Source organism: Prionailurus viverrinus, chromosome C1, assembly GCF_022837055.1.
Source record: "Prionailurus viverrinus isolate Anna chromosome C1, UM_Priviv_1.0, whole genome shotgun sequence".
Taxonomy (NCBI): Eukaryota; Metazoa; Chordata; class Mammalia; order Carnivora; family Felidae; genus Prionailurus; species Prionailurus viverrinus.
In genome coordinates, this window is record NC_062568.1 from 27,395,771 (window position 1) to 27,411,538 (window position 15,768).

Genomic DNA, 15,768 nt, shown 5'->3' on the forward strand with positions numbered 1-15,768 from the left:
TACTTTGCCATTGGCCTGTGAGTAAGGAATGTAGGTAATACTGGAGGTAGAAAAGTTCTTTTATGTTCAAAGAGTGGTCCTATCTCCCAGGCTTTGGAGATCTCTACAACTAGCACCAAGCATCAAGCTCATTCTTATGGCCTTAATATTTTTTCTACAGTGCTCCTACTCTCCTGTTCTATGCTTTTTTGGTGCATTCAATAACTCCTTGAACCTTGATATATCAAAATACAATGTTTATTACAAATCTCAGTGCTTTTTCAGAACCCTGTGAACTTCAGTATTTTTTATAAAGCTGGCTGGCCAGATATCTCTAGTTCACAAAGGACACTTCTGCTATGAAGAAATCTCCCACTGACAGATGACCTGCTGTGACAGAATAGTACCAGACACATTCTAAAATGGTTATCTGTGGTATATTCCTCATTTATCAACCACTTTTCATCTACCAGACTAGTAGGCAATGGAATATGAAAAAATTTTCTTTTTTAATTTTTAACATTTATTTGTTATTAAGAGATAAAGAGCATGAGCATGGGAGGGGCAGAGAGAGGGGGAGACACAGAATCCGAAGCAGGCTCCAGGCTTCGAGCTGTCAGCACAGAGCCCAACGCAGGGCTCGAACCCACAAACCACAAGATCATGGCCTGAGCCAAAGTCGGATGCTTAACTGACTGAGCCACCCAGGCACACCAAGGAATATGAAAATTAAGGGAGACATGGCAGGGGGTCAGAATGAGACACAAAGGCCTATAAAATGATTTCTCTGCTTTTAAGGAACTTAGAATATTTTAGAATAAGACTATGTTTTAAACAAAAAGGAATGTCTACAAATTATAGAAATCTCCAAAAAAAGAAATATCAGTATTAATAAACATTTTTAAAAAGCAGGATTCAAATATACAAGGAGGAGTAGTATGTATAGTTCAAGGTAAATTACACTTTTATATGGCCTCAGGTACATACTAAAACACTTCCAATATGGCATTCCACCATTTAGTTTTTTATGCCTTTTGTTGTACAAATATCACGACATTGTTTTCAAAGGTCTTATGAACTAAACTCTACAACTTGTTCTCCCCACTCAACTAAAGAAAAAAACCTAAATTAACCACTATCAGAACACGCTGTACAAAACGTTAAAAATTCAACTTTTAGTACAGAGGATTCTTCTGAGTCAAATCCCATGTGTTTGGTCCCAAAGTGTTATCTTTGTTTAGAGTCTGAAAGGCATCAAAAGTCTAACAGCAACAAGAGCAAAGACAGAACTCATGAACAGCTGAGGAAATCAAAGTAGCAGATAATCCTACCAACAAACATCAGGAGACTTCTAGGGCACTTGATATAACCCACAGATCTCCAAGCTCAGCTGGAAAACCACTTAACTGGTTTATTATCTGCAGTCCTTTCCAACTTTAACATTTTTAAATTATATTTTCTACCTTAATGTATTATATTATTCCATTCATCACCCTTTGAAAACCAATCATTTTTATACCAGCACTAAAAGAGAAATAATTTGTTATATGCTGAATACTTTTTTCACTCTACTTTGTTTTGGTTCACCAAAAATTATTAACAATGTGCTTAAAAAAAAGAGGGGAGGGGGACAGGAAGGAAGAAAAGACAGAACGTTGGTGCATTGTAGCTTCTAGGATGAATGCAGGGTACTCTTCTCGCTCAGTAACTGCACCCAGATATAACAGCAACACCTATATAAAGCCACAGTACCCAAAGAGTGAAGGTTTTTGGTACAAAGAGCAAAGATGTTAAGGAATCTTATCCAAGTGTGATATTTCCTTGCTTTCTAGGAGCTTCTCTCATTTCCCACTCATTTTGGTCTATCTCTCACATGAACAGATCCTGAACCCAGGAAGGTCAAGAAGGAATCTGGAGGAAATGAGCATGGGATAGCAGCTTAGGCAAGCTGGTCTAAACTTACGAGGAAAAGAATTAGTCCACTTCTGTGTTTCATTCAGGTAATCTTTCTGTTCTCTTCAATCACTTTAAAACATCAACAGCCAAAATCTGCATATAGTATTTACAGGAAAAGAGCCAAGCAACTACACACTGCTTTGGGTGTAGTTCTTTGTTATGCAAAAGCACTCTCCTCACAATTCCACATGCCTTCACTCAGCAAGACTGAGGGCTTGGAGCCAACATCATCTATTCAATAACACAAGAAGTACTATTTGCCTCAACTCCTCTAGTCACATCTCTCTATCAGATCTGTTGAAATGTCAGTGGCCGTGGTTAATAGTTAATGATTCAGATCTCAGTTATCTTCCTGTCATCACTTTCTATACTGAAGACATGGCAAATAACAGGGTTTAGAAAGAAAATGTATTTGAAAATAAATTACAAGGGTCAGTTAAGAAAATAAGAACAAAAAGGAAATGCATGGTTTGGTGAATACGATTTTAGTAACTGTATTTAAAAGAGACTTCTTGAATATACTTGAATGTCTTTTACCATTAATTCTTCAAAATACTAAAACTGTAAAAAAAAAAAAAAAAAGAAAAGAAAAAAACACCTGTTACTGAAACACATAACAAAATATTTCTCTAATTTTTAACCTGTTGTTAAATATTATCATGAACTTTTGATGTTTTGATATAATTAATATTCAGCTAGAAAAACTCTTAAAATGAGTTTATATTGAAATACTGGAAAAAAAGAAACTAATCTTGATTTTAGCAAAATACATGATACTGCAACTTAAAAAAAAACCCATAACACTGAATATTTTCCACTTCTCACTTTCTTTACATTGACTAAGAGTCAAGAGATAATGACATACTGGCCACAAGTGTATAATAAAGCACACCATTTATAGAATAAAAAGGCTATTACACAGGGGGAGGGTTAAATGAAGCACATTAGTTGGCCCTCCAATCCATAACATAAATTCTACATTTACAAAAATCCAGCTAATTTTACTCCATAATGACATTTTATGATACGGTAACTTACATTTTATTTTCACAAAACATATTAACATTGCAAAATAAGCATTTATTCAAAAATATTTACTAAGCCACTAGTGTGTGTGTCAGGCACTGTTCTAGGAGCACAGGACAAGGTGGTGAACAACACAAAAAAATCTGCCCTCACAGAACATGAAGACACACCACAAAATTGCATGACAAAAAGTTTTAAATATTAAAAAGAGGAATTATTTGTTGATTTTAGAAGGCCAAGTGCCGAGTATCTCTTCACTCCCCATATGTAATATTCTACATAAGAACAAAGAATGGAAATCCAGCCCTGGAATCTCTTACCTTAAATCTAAGCAACCACTTAATGCATAAATGGAGCAAATAAAAGAGGTAAGGAAAAAAAGCATTGAAAGGTTAGTTGGAACTTCAGGATGTGAAGAGAAAGGAAAAAAACAAAGAAAAAACAAGTTAAGCATTCAGCATTAAAAAATAATGTTTCAGTAGATCATAGAAAGAGTGGTCAAAGCAGAATGTGTCATGAACAGGAAGGTTTTTTGATGAAATTATATGACATTGCTTTATTCAAAAAACATTATTAAAGATTTCTTCACATTAGTGTCGCCTAAACACTAAAAGTCCAAATAAGAAGGACTACAGAGTCCCAAAAGAGTAATATTTTACTTGAATTAAGTAAGAATTAGAGTGGGAAGGAAATCATGTTTTTATTATGTAAATGGGCAAGCACAAATATTATGCTTTATTCTAAGTGCCTTTTGGAAGTAGATTCCAGCAGTATCCTAAAATTTTCTATTTGCAGTTATTAGCCTTGAAAAAAAAATCTCAAAATTATAAAATTTTAAGTATTTTATAAAATTAAATATCAAATTCCAGATAATAATGCTTATATTAAAATTCTAAGAAAAATATTTTATTAATTATACTGTATGTTTTCTTTTACCAAGATATACATTAAATTTAGACTTAACTGATTTCTAGCCATACTAGTATAGTGTATTTTTTTAATTTACATTTGCTTATATATAAAGACATAAATCAACTGCATAAACTATACAGTTTCACTTATAAGTATATTGTATATATTTATCCAAAGTCACATTTAATAAGTCACTGCCTTTCAAATCAATGATTAAGATGTCAACTTTAAGCTACTTAATACTTAGCTGATGCTCCAAATAGTTTAAGTATAAATACCAATTTCATTGAAATTTATATGCACTTCAGTTTTGATCATGGTATTTTATATATACAGCAGGCACTCTAATACATTTTAAAAGATAGCCAAAACACATAATGGCTACATATTCAAAATGGGTAGAAATATTAATTTATATATTACTTTTGTCTACACTATTCTCACCCAAATGTTAAGACAGAATTATTTTAGAAAAATTCAAAGTACATGTTTGTTTACATATGTTCTTTCTGAAAACTAATGCCAGAAGCTTGCTGATAAATTCTTGAAGTAAGGTAAATACTTTAATAACATGCTAAGTAATCTTTTAATCAGTCATATTAAGTCATTAAAAGACTACAGAAATTATACCACACTTATTTGCCCAATCTACATGAGGTCTAATCATAACTATTTAAATAAATGCATTTCATTTACAGATGACTGCTTAAAACTTGACAACATAGCACTAAGAAGAAGCAAGAAGGATAAAATAGTTATAGTAGTAAGGAATCTTCAGAACCACAACTGGGCCAAAACTTGGGCTTCCCAAAAAGATAAAAGCTTCATTTTCTAAAGTGTTTCATTATGGACTGCTATTTTTAAAAGGCTGACAAAAATTATACTTACCTTTACTCCATGTCCAATATCATCTAGAATTGTATAGTCAATAGGTTTTCTAATATAACGAACTGGTCGTTCAAGATTGGCTGGAGCAATAATCTTATGTGTCCTTGAAGTGTTTTTATTGGTAGTCAAAATACCAATCTCTCTTCTTGCAACTTTCTCTTTATGAATATCAACGGTCTGAAAAATATAATGTAAGTGCAACACGAGAATGTATAGTTCTAATAAGCGGAAAAGTCAAAATATAGGTGCTCAGTGACTTAACATCATTATTTATATTCTTAACCCCAATGGCTAAATTTTCTCCTTTTTGGACCTACTGGCTTTCTCCATTTCTAGGCTAAAGCAAGGGCTGGCAAATCATGGCTAGCAGACCAAATCTGGCCCACTAAGTTTTTTCCCACCTGAAGTTTTTTGTTTTTAGAACCCAGGAGTGGTATTTACATGTTTTAATGGTTTTAAAAAGTCTAAAGAAAATTACTGCCATGACATGTGAAAATTATACAGAATTCAAATTTCAGTTTCTATACATAAAATTTTATTGGACCACTGCCATTCTACTCACTTACATATTTTCATATTACAAGGGCAAAGATGAATGTTGTAACAAAGACTGTATGGCCTGCAAAGCCTAAAATATTTATTAGCTGGGCCTTTACAGAAAAAGTTTGCCAATCCTTGGGTTAAAGCATGCTAATTTTTTCCCAAACCCCATTTATATTTATACTAATACAATGATCAAGAAAACCCCAGTGGTTAAGTTGGTTACATTTTAAAATAACCTATTAGTGTAATTTCCATTGGTGTTTAAATGCCTTTTTATTTAAAAAAAAAAAAAAAAAAAAGGAGCCTCGGTGGCTCAGTAGGTTGAGCGTCCAACTTCAGCTCAGGTCATGATCTTGCAGTTCGTGAGTTCGAGCCCCACATCAGGCTCTGTGATGACAGCTCAGAACGTGGAGTCTGCTTCAGAATCTGTGACTCCCTCTCTCTCTGCCCCTCCCCTGCTCATGCTGTGTCTTCTCTCAATAAATAAATAAACGTTTAAAAAAAAAAGGGGGGGCCTAAAATATAAATACAATGTTAACATTTTTTTACAAAAAAATTTGTTTTTTATGACACAATACTCATAAAATATCTCATTAATTTATTGGGTTTATTAAATGTTCACATAGGATGTGTTTTTTTACTTTTCCATTTGCTAATAGAGGGTGAATTTCTGTACACAGATAATACTATGTTTCTTATTAATTTGATTAATACTATTAAACAGCATTTTCAAACAGCAGGCTGTAGTTTAGTGGCATATGAAGAGCAATTATTTTATATTTTTTAATTTTTTAAAGTGTTTTTATTTATGTTAAAAGAGAGAGAGAGAGAGCGAGCTGGGGAGGAGCAGAGAGGGAGGGAGAGAGAGAGAATCCCAAGCAGGCTCCACACTCCCAGCACAGAGCCTGATGCAGGGCTCAAACCCACAAACCACAAGATCATGACCTGAGTGGAAATCAAGAGTTTGTGCTGTCAGTGCAGAGCCTGCTTAGGATTCTTTCTCCCTCTCTCTCTGCCCCTCACCCACTCCCACTGTCTCTCTCTCAAAATAAATACACAAACTTCAAAAATAAAAAACACTTTCAAAACGTTTTTCAAAAACAAAAAATAAAATATCTGTAATAATACAGAAAAGATGACCATATGACAGTATTAAATATCACTTTATGAAATATGAAAGCTGATTATCTATCCTCAAACTACCTACGGTATGAAGGAAACTTGAAACAAATTCAAAGCCTCTTATTTCAATGAAAAGACTTAAAAACAATTTTTTTAAATGTCTGTTTATTTTTGAGAGAGACAGAGAGACAGAGCGCAAGCAGGGGAAGGGCAGAGAGAGAGAAAGACACAGATCTGAAGCAGGCTCCAGGCTCTGAGCTGTCAACACAGAGCCTGACGTGGGGCTCAAATGCACAAACTATGAAATCATAACCTGAAGTCACCAACCATAACCAACTGAGCCACCCAGGTGCCCCTCAGCCAAAAGACTAAAAGCCAACAGGATGTGTAAGCTTCACAACTAGTATCTAAATAAAGTATCAAATCAAAGACTGGCCAAGGTAGTAACTTTATCATTTAAGTATTTCTTTTTAAAACAAAAATAATCTTTGAGCTTTTTCTGAGCATGTTAAATAAAAATGACAAAATCTGCTTTCCTTTTCAACTACTTGGTAGAGCTGTAACAGAAAAAAAGAAATCTGTATATTAGTGACAATGTTGGTATTTACTTATTTTTAACTTCAGAGAAATAAAAATCTCATTTTGAATAATTTTTAATGAGTCACATTCTAAATCATTAAAAATATGGGCTAAGAAGATTTCATATATATTAAGTACACTTCAAAATAAACAAAAACCAAAGAAAATAGGCACATTTTTGTACCTATTTTTTATATAACTGGTCTTAAACACATCAATAAAGGAAAATTTATCAGAGAATGTTATTTTCTTGAGACATTGTTTCCACCCCACTTTTTATTTTTTTAAGTTTATTTGTTTTGGGGGGTGGGGGGCCCACTAGCACAGAGCCCAATGCCAGACTGAAACTCACAAACTGTGAGATCATGACCTGAGCCGAAATCAAGAGTCAGATGCTTAACCAACTGAGCCCCTCCATGTTGTTTTTAGAAACATAATTATCCTATTCAAAAATGAGGCCATAAGAATGCAAACCCAAGCAACCATAGAATTCTAAGCTTACTGCAAACTGAAACTTCAATTTCAAATTTTCATGTTGGAAATATGAATAAATCTCTACAAAATAAAAATGGGGAAGCAACTTTCCATATCTGCACTAATATATAGTTACATTTTATAGTAAGCACATTTTTTTAATTGTTTGAAAAAATTGAGGCTTTTTTTTTTTAAAAAAGCACTCAAAACATTTGATCATACCTGGTGACTGGGGCATTTACATATTACTTCTATGTTCTCTTTATATACACACAGCCCAAACCCACAAACCTTTATGCTAAGGATAAAACAAAAACCAGTAAAGCAAAGAAAAAGATCTCAGACCTATGAGCCTAAATAAGGGCTAGTTGCTATAAAAGGACATAAAATTGGGCTCTTACATCTTCCTAGGAGAGAAGGCAAAGTACAATGAATTACAAGGAAATATATCCCTTCATGAGGAAGGGACAATTTTCCCAGGACTAAACTCTAAAAGGATTTGGTTGAAGGAATTCTGAAGAGAAAAATGTTGCTTCTTGTATTAATTACCAGTAAAAACTGAATGCATGCTCTAAAACATAATTCTTAACAGGATATACACATGGGAAATCAAAAGAATTTAGTTTCACTATATAATATTCTAGTTGTCTATTTTAAAAGAATACCTACATCTGGGAAAAACTAGAGCAGGGCTTCTCAACAGAGACACTATTGAGATTTGGGGCCAGATCATTCTTTGTTGTGGGAAGCTGTCCTGAGTATTGTACAATGTGAAGAAGCATCCCAGAAGATACCAAGAGCGCCCCAAGTTGTGACAACCAAAAATGTCTGCAGTGCCAAATGTCTCTGCAGGGGTAAAACTACCCGGATTGAGAACCAATGATCTAGAGGAGAGACTAATTCACTTATCCTTACATTATGCACTCTCAAATATCAATTGTTTCCAGACTTGTTACAAGAGTTGACTTAAGATTAATGTCTCTAACGACTGGATAAGTATAGATATTTGATGTCTTTAACTTTTTAAAAACATATACAGTAATAAAAGTAATATATGGTTAAGAAAATCAAAGAGCATAAGTTGTGTTCTTCCCATCCTACTACCACACTAGGTTGAACTGTAGGAGTTCTTGTGAATCAAATATATCTTCAGAAAATAGATAGCTATGATTTTATTTAGAATCTGAATAATAACAGAGAACAATAAATCTACTCCATAAGGAAGGAGAAGAAAGTTTGGTCTATAACATTCTGAAATTTTCAGCAATCACCTACTTCAAATTTTTCAAAGGTTTCTCTTGGGGAAAATCACATTCAAATTAGATGGAGTAACAGAATGAACACTCCTCTATATACCTAAAATCCAGCTTCAACATTCATCAACTCACAGCCAATTATTAGTTTTAAAATAATTTTTTTAAAGCTCTTATATTTTTTTATTAAAAATATGGCTACTCTGTTTTTCCTAAATCAAATTCATAGCCTTCGGTAATCATCATTGCCTTGCCTTTTCATATTCTTTGAAATTACAAAACTAAAATGTGTTAAAGTTAAATTTTGGAAGTACAAGTTCAACATTGATATTTAGGAAGAATTTTAATAGAAAAAAAAGTATTTCAAATTTATCCTGTCACTTCTAGAGTTGTTGGTTACATGATAATAAATTTAGTCTTATTTAGTAGAGGTCTCAATAATACCACTTACCTGTAGCAAGTAAAAAATGTGTTTAGCAAAGATGACCAAAACTAATGCAAGTAACTTTTAATAAATACTACTATTGTTTGTTACCTGTTAACCAAAAAATACAACAAATAATGTCACTGCAACTGTGTGGTCTATTCCTATTAACAGATCCTTATTAATTTGTTTCTCTATCCTTCTCATGGCTATTGCCAAGTCTGGTCTCACATGCTGTGGGCTTCCCCCATGACACTTTAGCCAAGTAGTGCCAAACCCAAGCTCTCTAGGATACCTCTTATCACCCTCAGATAACCATAACGGCTCCCAACTCCCTTGCAAGCCTGAGACCCACTCCTACATCTCCTTCATGGATCCAAACACATGCTCAGGCCACAACAGATATCAGGCAGGTACTGTATAAAGTACTTTGTTTTAGGATTACCCATGCATTGTTGTGGCCCATTAACACAGATAATCAAAAGGTGACTGTACTGGACAGTACTACTTCAGCTGATCATCAGTGTGAGAAAACATCTGCAAATAGTTACGGTGGAATAACTCAACTAAGTTGGGTGTTTTCAAATATGTCTCAATTTTTTAATTATACGTTAATGTTTCAAATAAGCATTTAATTATTTAAATGACAAATAGGCTTTAAATTATTCATCTTCCATAAAACAAATTAGTTATTACTAAATGGCAATTTTCACTTATTCATTTTTTATAAAACGATATAAACTATACGTAAGAATTTAAAAACTGTATAAACCCTATCTTCTATGAATAATTACATATTGATAACCTTTCAAAGGATCTCCTTAATTTAAAATCGAATTTTTAAACAAGGCTATAAAGTTTGTTCTTAAGTAGGCTTCATGCCCAGCACGGAGCCCAGTGTGGGACCTGAACTCACAACCCTGAGATCAAGGCCTGAGCTGAGATCGAGTCGGACGCTTAACTGACAGAGCACACAGACACCCCAAGGCTACAAAGTTTTTTAAACAAAAAATTACCTGGGACTCCTGGGTGGCTCAGTTGGTTAAATGTCCAGCTCTTGATTTCAACTCAGGTCATGATCTCACAGTTCATGAGTTCAAACTCCCAGTTGGGCTGTGTGCTGACAGCACAGAGCCTGTGTGGGATTCTCTCTCTCCCTCTCTCTCTCTGCCTGCTCACACATGCACACTCTCCCTGCTCACACATGCACACTCTCTCTCTTTCTCTCAAAATAAATAAATAAATTTTTAAAAATTACCTTACATGGTAAGTTCCTCAGGGGTTAGAACTTCCACCGCCTTTTAGTATCTAGCCCTTGAGAAGAATTACTTCCCTTCTCATAGCATTTAATAATCATTCCTTCCTATTTCCTTTACTCTCTGTTAACTACTTCAACACCTGGCCAAATAAATTCTAGTCAGCTCTTAGAGTGGGAAGAACACTACTCTTTAAGTTCTTTATGTTGCCTTTGAACCCCCTGATCTTCTTCTAAGCCATAATGAGGGGGCACTTGCGTGGCTGAGTCGGTTAAGTGTCCACCTCTTGATTTCGGTTCAGGTCACGACCTCATGGTTCGTGGGATAGAATCCCAAGTCCAGCTCTGCATTGACAGCGTGTGGTCTGCTTGGGATTCATAGCCTCTCTCACTCTGCCCCTCCCCCACCTCACACTCACACCACACACTCTGTCTCAAAATAAATACACTTTAAGCCATGATGAACTGAATGTAGACAGTATTGACTCTTTAGGTTAAGTTGAGAAAAGCGACAGGCCTGGCTTGGAAAATTTTTAGTTTATAAGCTTATAAGAATTTTAGTTTGGGGGACCTGGGTGGCTCAGTCCATTAAGCATCCAACTCTTGGTTTCCGCTCAGGTCATCTCACGGTTTGTGAGTTTGGCCCCATGTCAGGCTCTGTACTGGCAGTGAGAAGCCTGCTTGAGATTCTCTCTCTCCCCCTCTCTCTCTGCCCCTCCCCTGCTCACACTGTCTCTGTCTCTCTCAAAAAGAAATAAGTAAACTTAAAAAATATATTTAAAAAAAAAGAATTTTAGTTTGAATAATGTTCTCATAAACCTTTTTTTTTAACTAACCAGAAATGGACACAAAGTCAAGGACACAGTAATAGCATTCATCCTTACACATAATGCTATACTGACTTAAAAGTAGCTATGTATGTTTATACAAGTAATTCAGTAAAATTAAATGTTTGTTCTGATAACTATATATTTTTGAAAAATATTTAATGTTAATTTAACTCCTACTCTCAGTTTTAAAATTAAAAATTTGTTAGCTTTTTAAATAATATGCTTCCAAAGAAATAAGATAACAGCAACAAAGCTAGAGACAGGATTTCTTTAAAATTGCCACCCTTGGGAGGCGCCTCAGTGGCTTAGTCGGCTAAGCATCCGACTTCGGCTCAGATCATGATCTCATAGTTTGTGGGTTCGAGCCCAACATCGGGCTCTGTGCTGACAGTTCAGAGCCTGGAGTCTGCTTCAGATTCTGTGTCTCCCTCTCTCTCTGCTCCTCCCCCACTCATACTCTGCCTCTCTCTGTCCCTCAAAAACAAATGTTTAAAAAAATTTTTTTTAATTGCCATCCTTGGGGCACCTGGCTGGCTGAGTCAGTGGAACATGTGACTCTTAACCTCAGGGTTGTGAGTTTGAGCCCCACAATGGGTGTAGAGATTACTTAAAAATAAATTTTTTAAAAATATTTATTTCTGAGAGAGCACAAGTGGGGGCAGAGGATCTAAAGTGGGCTCTGTGTTGACAGGCTGACGATAGCAAGCCAATGTGGGGCTCAAACTCATGAACTGTGAGATAATGACCTGAGCTGAAGTCAGACGCTCAACTGACTGAGCCACCCAGATGCCCTAAAAATAAAATCTTTAAAAAATAAATAAAAAATAAAAATTAAATTGCCACCCTTAAACTACCTAAGGTAATCTACATCAAGAACCTATCCTAATACTTCTTATGGATATGGTGAGTGTGGTGTAAATTAGTGCACTACTTCATACTATGTTTAGTACAAAAAAGTCTGATACTAAATATTCGTAATCAATTCTATTTTGTTTTTTAAAACCTCTGCCATTCAGTTGGCTAAGTCAATGGAATTCCCATCTTCAGATTCTAATTCAGAATAATTTAGGCAATAGCTCAGTTATATCAGAGTGATGGAGGGTTGAGGTCAGCGGGGCACAGACTGAGGTGAATAGCAGAGCCAGCAGAATAGAAAGAAAAAAAGCAAATATAAATCAAGTTCATTTGTAGGAACCTCAAAAGAATAAAGAATTCCAAATGGAAAATAGCTCAGATATCATCTAATCAGTCTTATCATTTTACAGATGAAAAAACTGAAGTTCAAGTCAAATGTCACACAAGTCAGCAGAAGAATCAAAGTAAAACTTAGATCCCTGACCCTCCCCACTCCCAAACATATGGAGAAAAGAGGTAGAGCACTAGGCGGCTGAAAAGTGATAAGGTTCCTACCCATGACACAGAAAAAAGATACTGATGAGGAAAGAAATCAAAAACATCAGAGATCTAGTATCTCCTAGTCCTGAACCACTCTACCAGACAATTCCTACAAAACAACTCTTAATACCTACTAGCATTCCAATAAATATGTGATCTGGTCTTTGACCTGACTGAACCTCCATTTCTTTCCTTCTTCAATCCAATCTTCTCTCCAAATTCTCTAAACCTAATACTTTTGCTCAAATTGCCAAAAAAAAAAAAAAAGAAAGAAAGAAAGATAGAAAGAGAAAAGAAAAGAAAAGAAAAGAAAAGAAAAGAAAAGAAAAGAAAAGAGGAAAGGAAAGGAAAGGAAAGGAAAGGAAAGGAAAGGAAAGGAAAGGAAAGGAAAATCTAATCTCAAGGTATCATAAGAACGTTCTGGCTCCCTCTAAAAACATAGTAATATTCTTAATAAAGCATAATAATAATAATAATAATAATAATAATAATAAATATAATTACCAAACATTAGAAAATAACAGTATTTAAGAACAAGGGCTTGCAAAAACTACAGCCTACATGCTAAGTCTGGCCTGCAGACTGCTTTTATATGACCTACAAGTTAGAATAGCTTTTTACATTTTTAAATAGTTGTTTAAATACACACGCACACAGAGAATAACACGAAACTGATACTACACATGTGGCCCACAAAGCCTAAAATATTGACTAGCTGGTCCTTTACAGAAAAGGTTTGCCAATCCTTGTATTTAGAGTATTTACTAAGTATTTGCTTTGTAAACAGAAAATGTTTTCTCATACTATAATCTTTCAGTCTAAAGAGTATCAAATAACTCTGATGTTCAACTGACTTTTCTTTTTTAATGTTTATTTATTTAATTTATTTTTGAGAGAGAGAGAGGGTGAGAGAGAGAGAGGAAGAGAAACCAGGAGACAGAGAATCCAAAGCAGGCTCTGCACTGACAGTACAGAGCCTGCTTCGGGGCTCAAACTCACAAACTGCAAGATCATGACCTGAGGTGAAATCAAAAGTTGGACACTCAACCAACCGAGCCACAGAGGTGCCCTCAATTGACTTTTAAAACAAAGGACTCTACCTGTGCATTAAGTATAACTGAAAATTATTTCAACCCTTAAGGCAAATACTAAAAAATATATAATTTTTAAAATTTACTTATTTCTTAGCTATAACCTCCATCAGCCCATTTCTCCTATTCAACCTCTCACCCAGCATACTCTTTTGTATAGACTTAACAGGTATTATACAACTGCAGATCCCTCACCCTTCCAGGGATTGTTCAACTTCAAATGAAGAAGAGTCAACATATTCTTGACAGCTCTGACTCAGGCCCCTGTTATTTCCCCCCCCCCTTTTTTTTTAAGTTTACATATATTTGAGAGAAAGTGAGACAGAAAGACAGACAGAACCAGTGGGGGAGGCGGGCGCAGACAGGATCCAAAGCAGGCTCTAGGCTCTGTGCTAATACCAGAGAGCCCGAAGTGGGGCTCGAACTCATGAACCATGAGATCATGACCTAAGCCGAAGTCTGATGCTTAACCGACTGAGCCACCAAGGTGCCCCTGGCCCCTGTTATTTCTGACCTACTAATCTCTATCCATTCATCTCTCCCATTTTTCACTTACTCCATTAAAATGGCTTTAAAAGACAGTACTAATTAGACTATTAATTATATGTAGATTTATGTGACACTCAAAAATAAAATGTTCTCATTAACTGAATTCATACATATAATTACAACTTAGAGTAGACTTATTCACATTCCTCCTTAAGACTGCTACCCTTCTCAGGTGCCTGGGTGGCTCAGTCAGTTGGGCGGCTGACTTCAGCTCAGGTCATGATCTCACCGTTCATGGGTTCGAGCCCCACATTGAGCTCTGTGCTGACAGCTCAGAGCCTGGAGCCTGCTTCAGATTCTGTGTCTCCCTCTCGCTCTGCCCCTCTCCATCTCATTTTCTCTCTCTCTCTCTCTCAAAAAATAAAAATGTTTTAAAAATTAAAAAAAAACTGCTACCCTTCTCTACCAAAGTAGTACAGAATTCTAATCAAAAAACAGATGATTATCAGGGCACCTGGTTGGTTCAGTCAGTAGAGCATCTGACTCTTGATCTCAGAGGCATAAGTTTGAGCCCCACGTTGGGTATAGAGATTACTTTTAAAAAACAGATGATTATGTTTCATTATTATTTGCTTATAGTCATCATCTATCTTCACAATCTCTTCTACTTTCACAAACTAATAACAAATTGTTCATCCTTTTTAGAAACTCTATTAATGTCTCTTCTGCATTTGAACTTTTCTTCTCATAGTCTTTTTTGGTCCTTTGTTAAGACTTCAAATATGCAGAAATTCTAAAACTCTTAATTGTAAACCCCAAAATTCTCTATCAGACTAGTAATTTGTCAATATCCCTCCTTTTACAGAAAACCAAGTTCATCTATTTCATTATTATTATTTCTTCTAAGGGGTCACTTCCAAATAAAATTTACTTCTCGTTAAAACTCACGAATTCTTGGGGGGTTTGGGGGAGGGTTTGTTTTTTACTTTAAGAGATACAGCAATATAGCAAGCAGTAAATTATACAATGTCTACAGAATTTCATATGGGATGTAAAGAAAACCTTACAGTGGCAAATACATTTTTAAGATTAAATAGTATTAAATAACAAGAAGTCCCTCTAAATCAGTTTGGTGAACTTTCAAATAGCAAATATAAGTGAGTCTTCTCATATCTGGTTTGATTATCTGGACTCTATTTTATTTAATTACACAAATTAAGCTTCAGACTGAAAATTTGTTGGATTAGTCAATTTCAGAAGCATCCTGAACTCTGCTACTCAGTAACAAGACAGCTAAACTAGAAAAGCTCCAAGGATCTCATCAAAGAGAAGCAGGCAGATCAAAACCTTTATCTTTTTAATGTTTTTTAAAATTCATTTTGCAATTACAAATTGGCTTTTCATTGCAGTATTATTTAAATGGCCCCCAAATACAGAAATGGTTACTAAAGCTGTAACATACACATGCAATATTATACAGCCATTGAAAATGTTTATGAAGAGCTTGTAACATCATGGGAAGATATCTGTTGTCATCGTAAGTTAAAAGAAC

At 35.0% G+C, this 15,768-nt stretch overlaps 1 protein-coding gene across 23 annotated transcripts in view; it reads right to left on the reverse strand.

Annotated features, from left to right (window-relative positions):
• ABI2 (abl interactor 2) overlaps positions 1–15,768 on the reverse strand; it is a 125,520-nt gene that overhangs the window by 48,472 nt on the left and 61,280 nt on the right. For all 23 annotated transcript variants that reach the window (XM_047872782.1, XM_047872771.1, XM_047872766.1 and 20 more), the window contains exon 3: positions 4,762–4,938. In XM_047872782.1, coding sequence (XP_047728738.1) covers positions 4,762–4,938 — 177 coding nt within the window. The remainder of the gene's footprint in view (positions 1–4,761; positions 4,939–15,768) is intronic.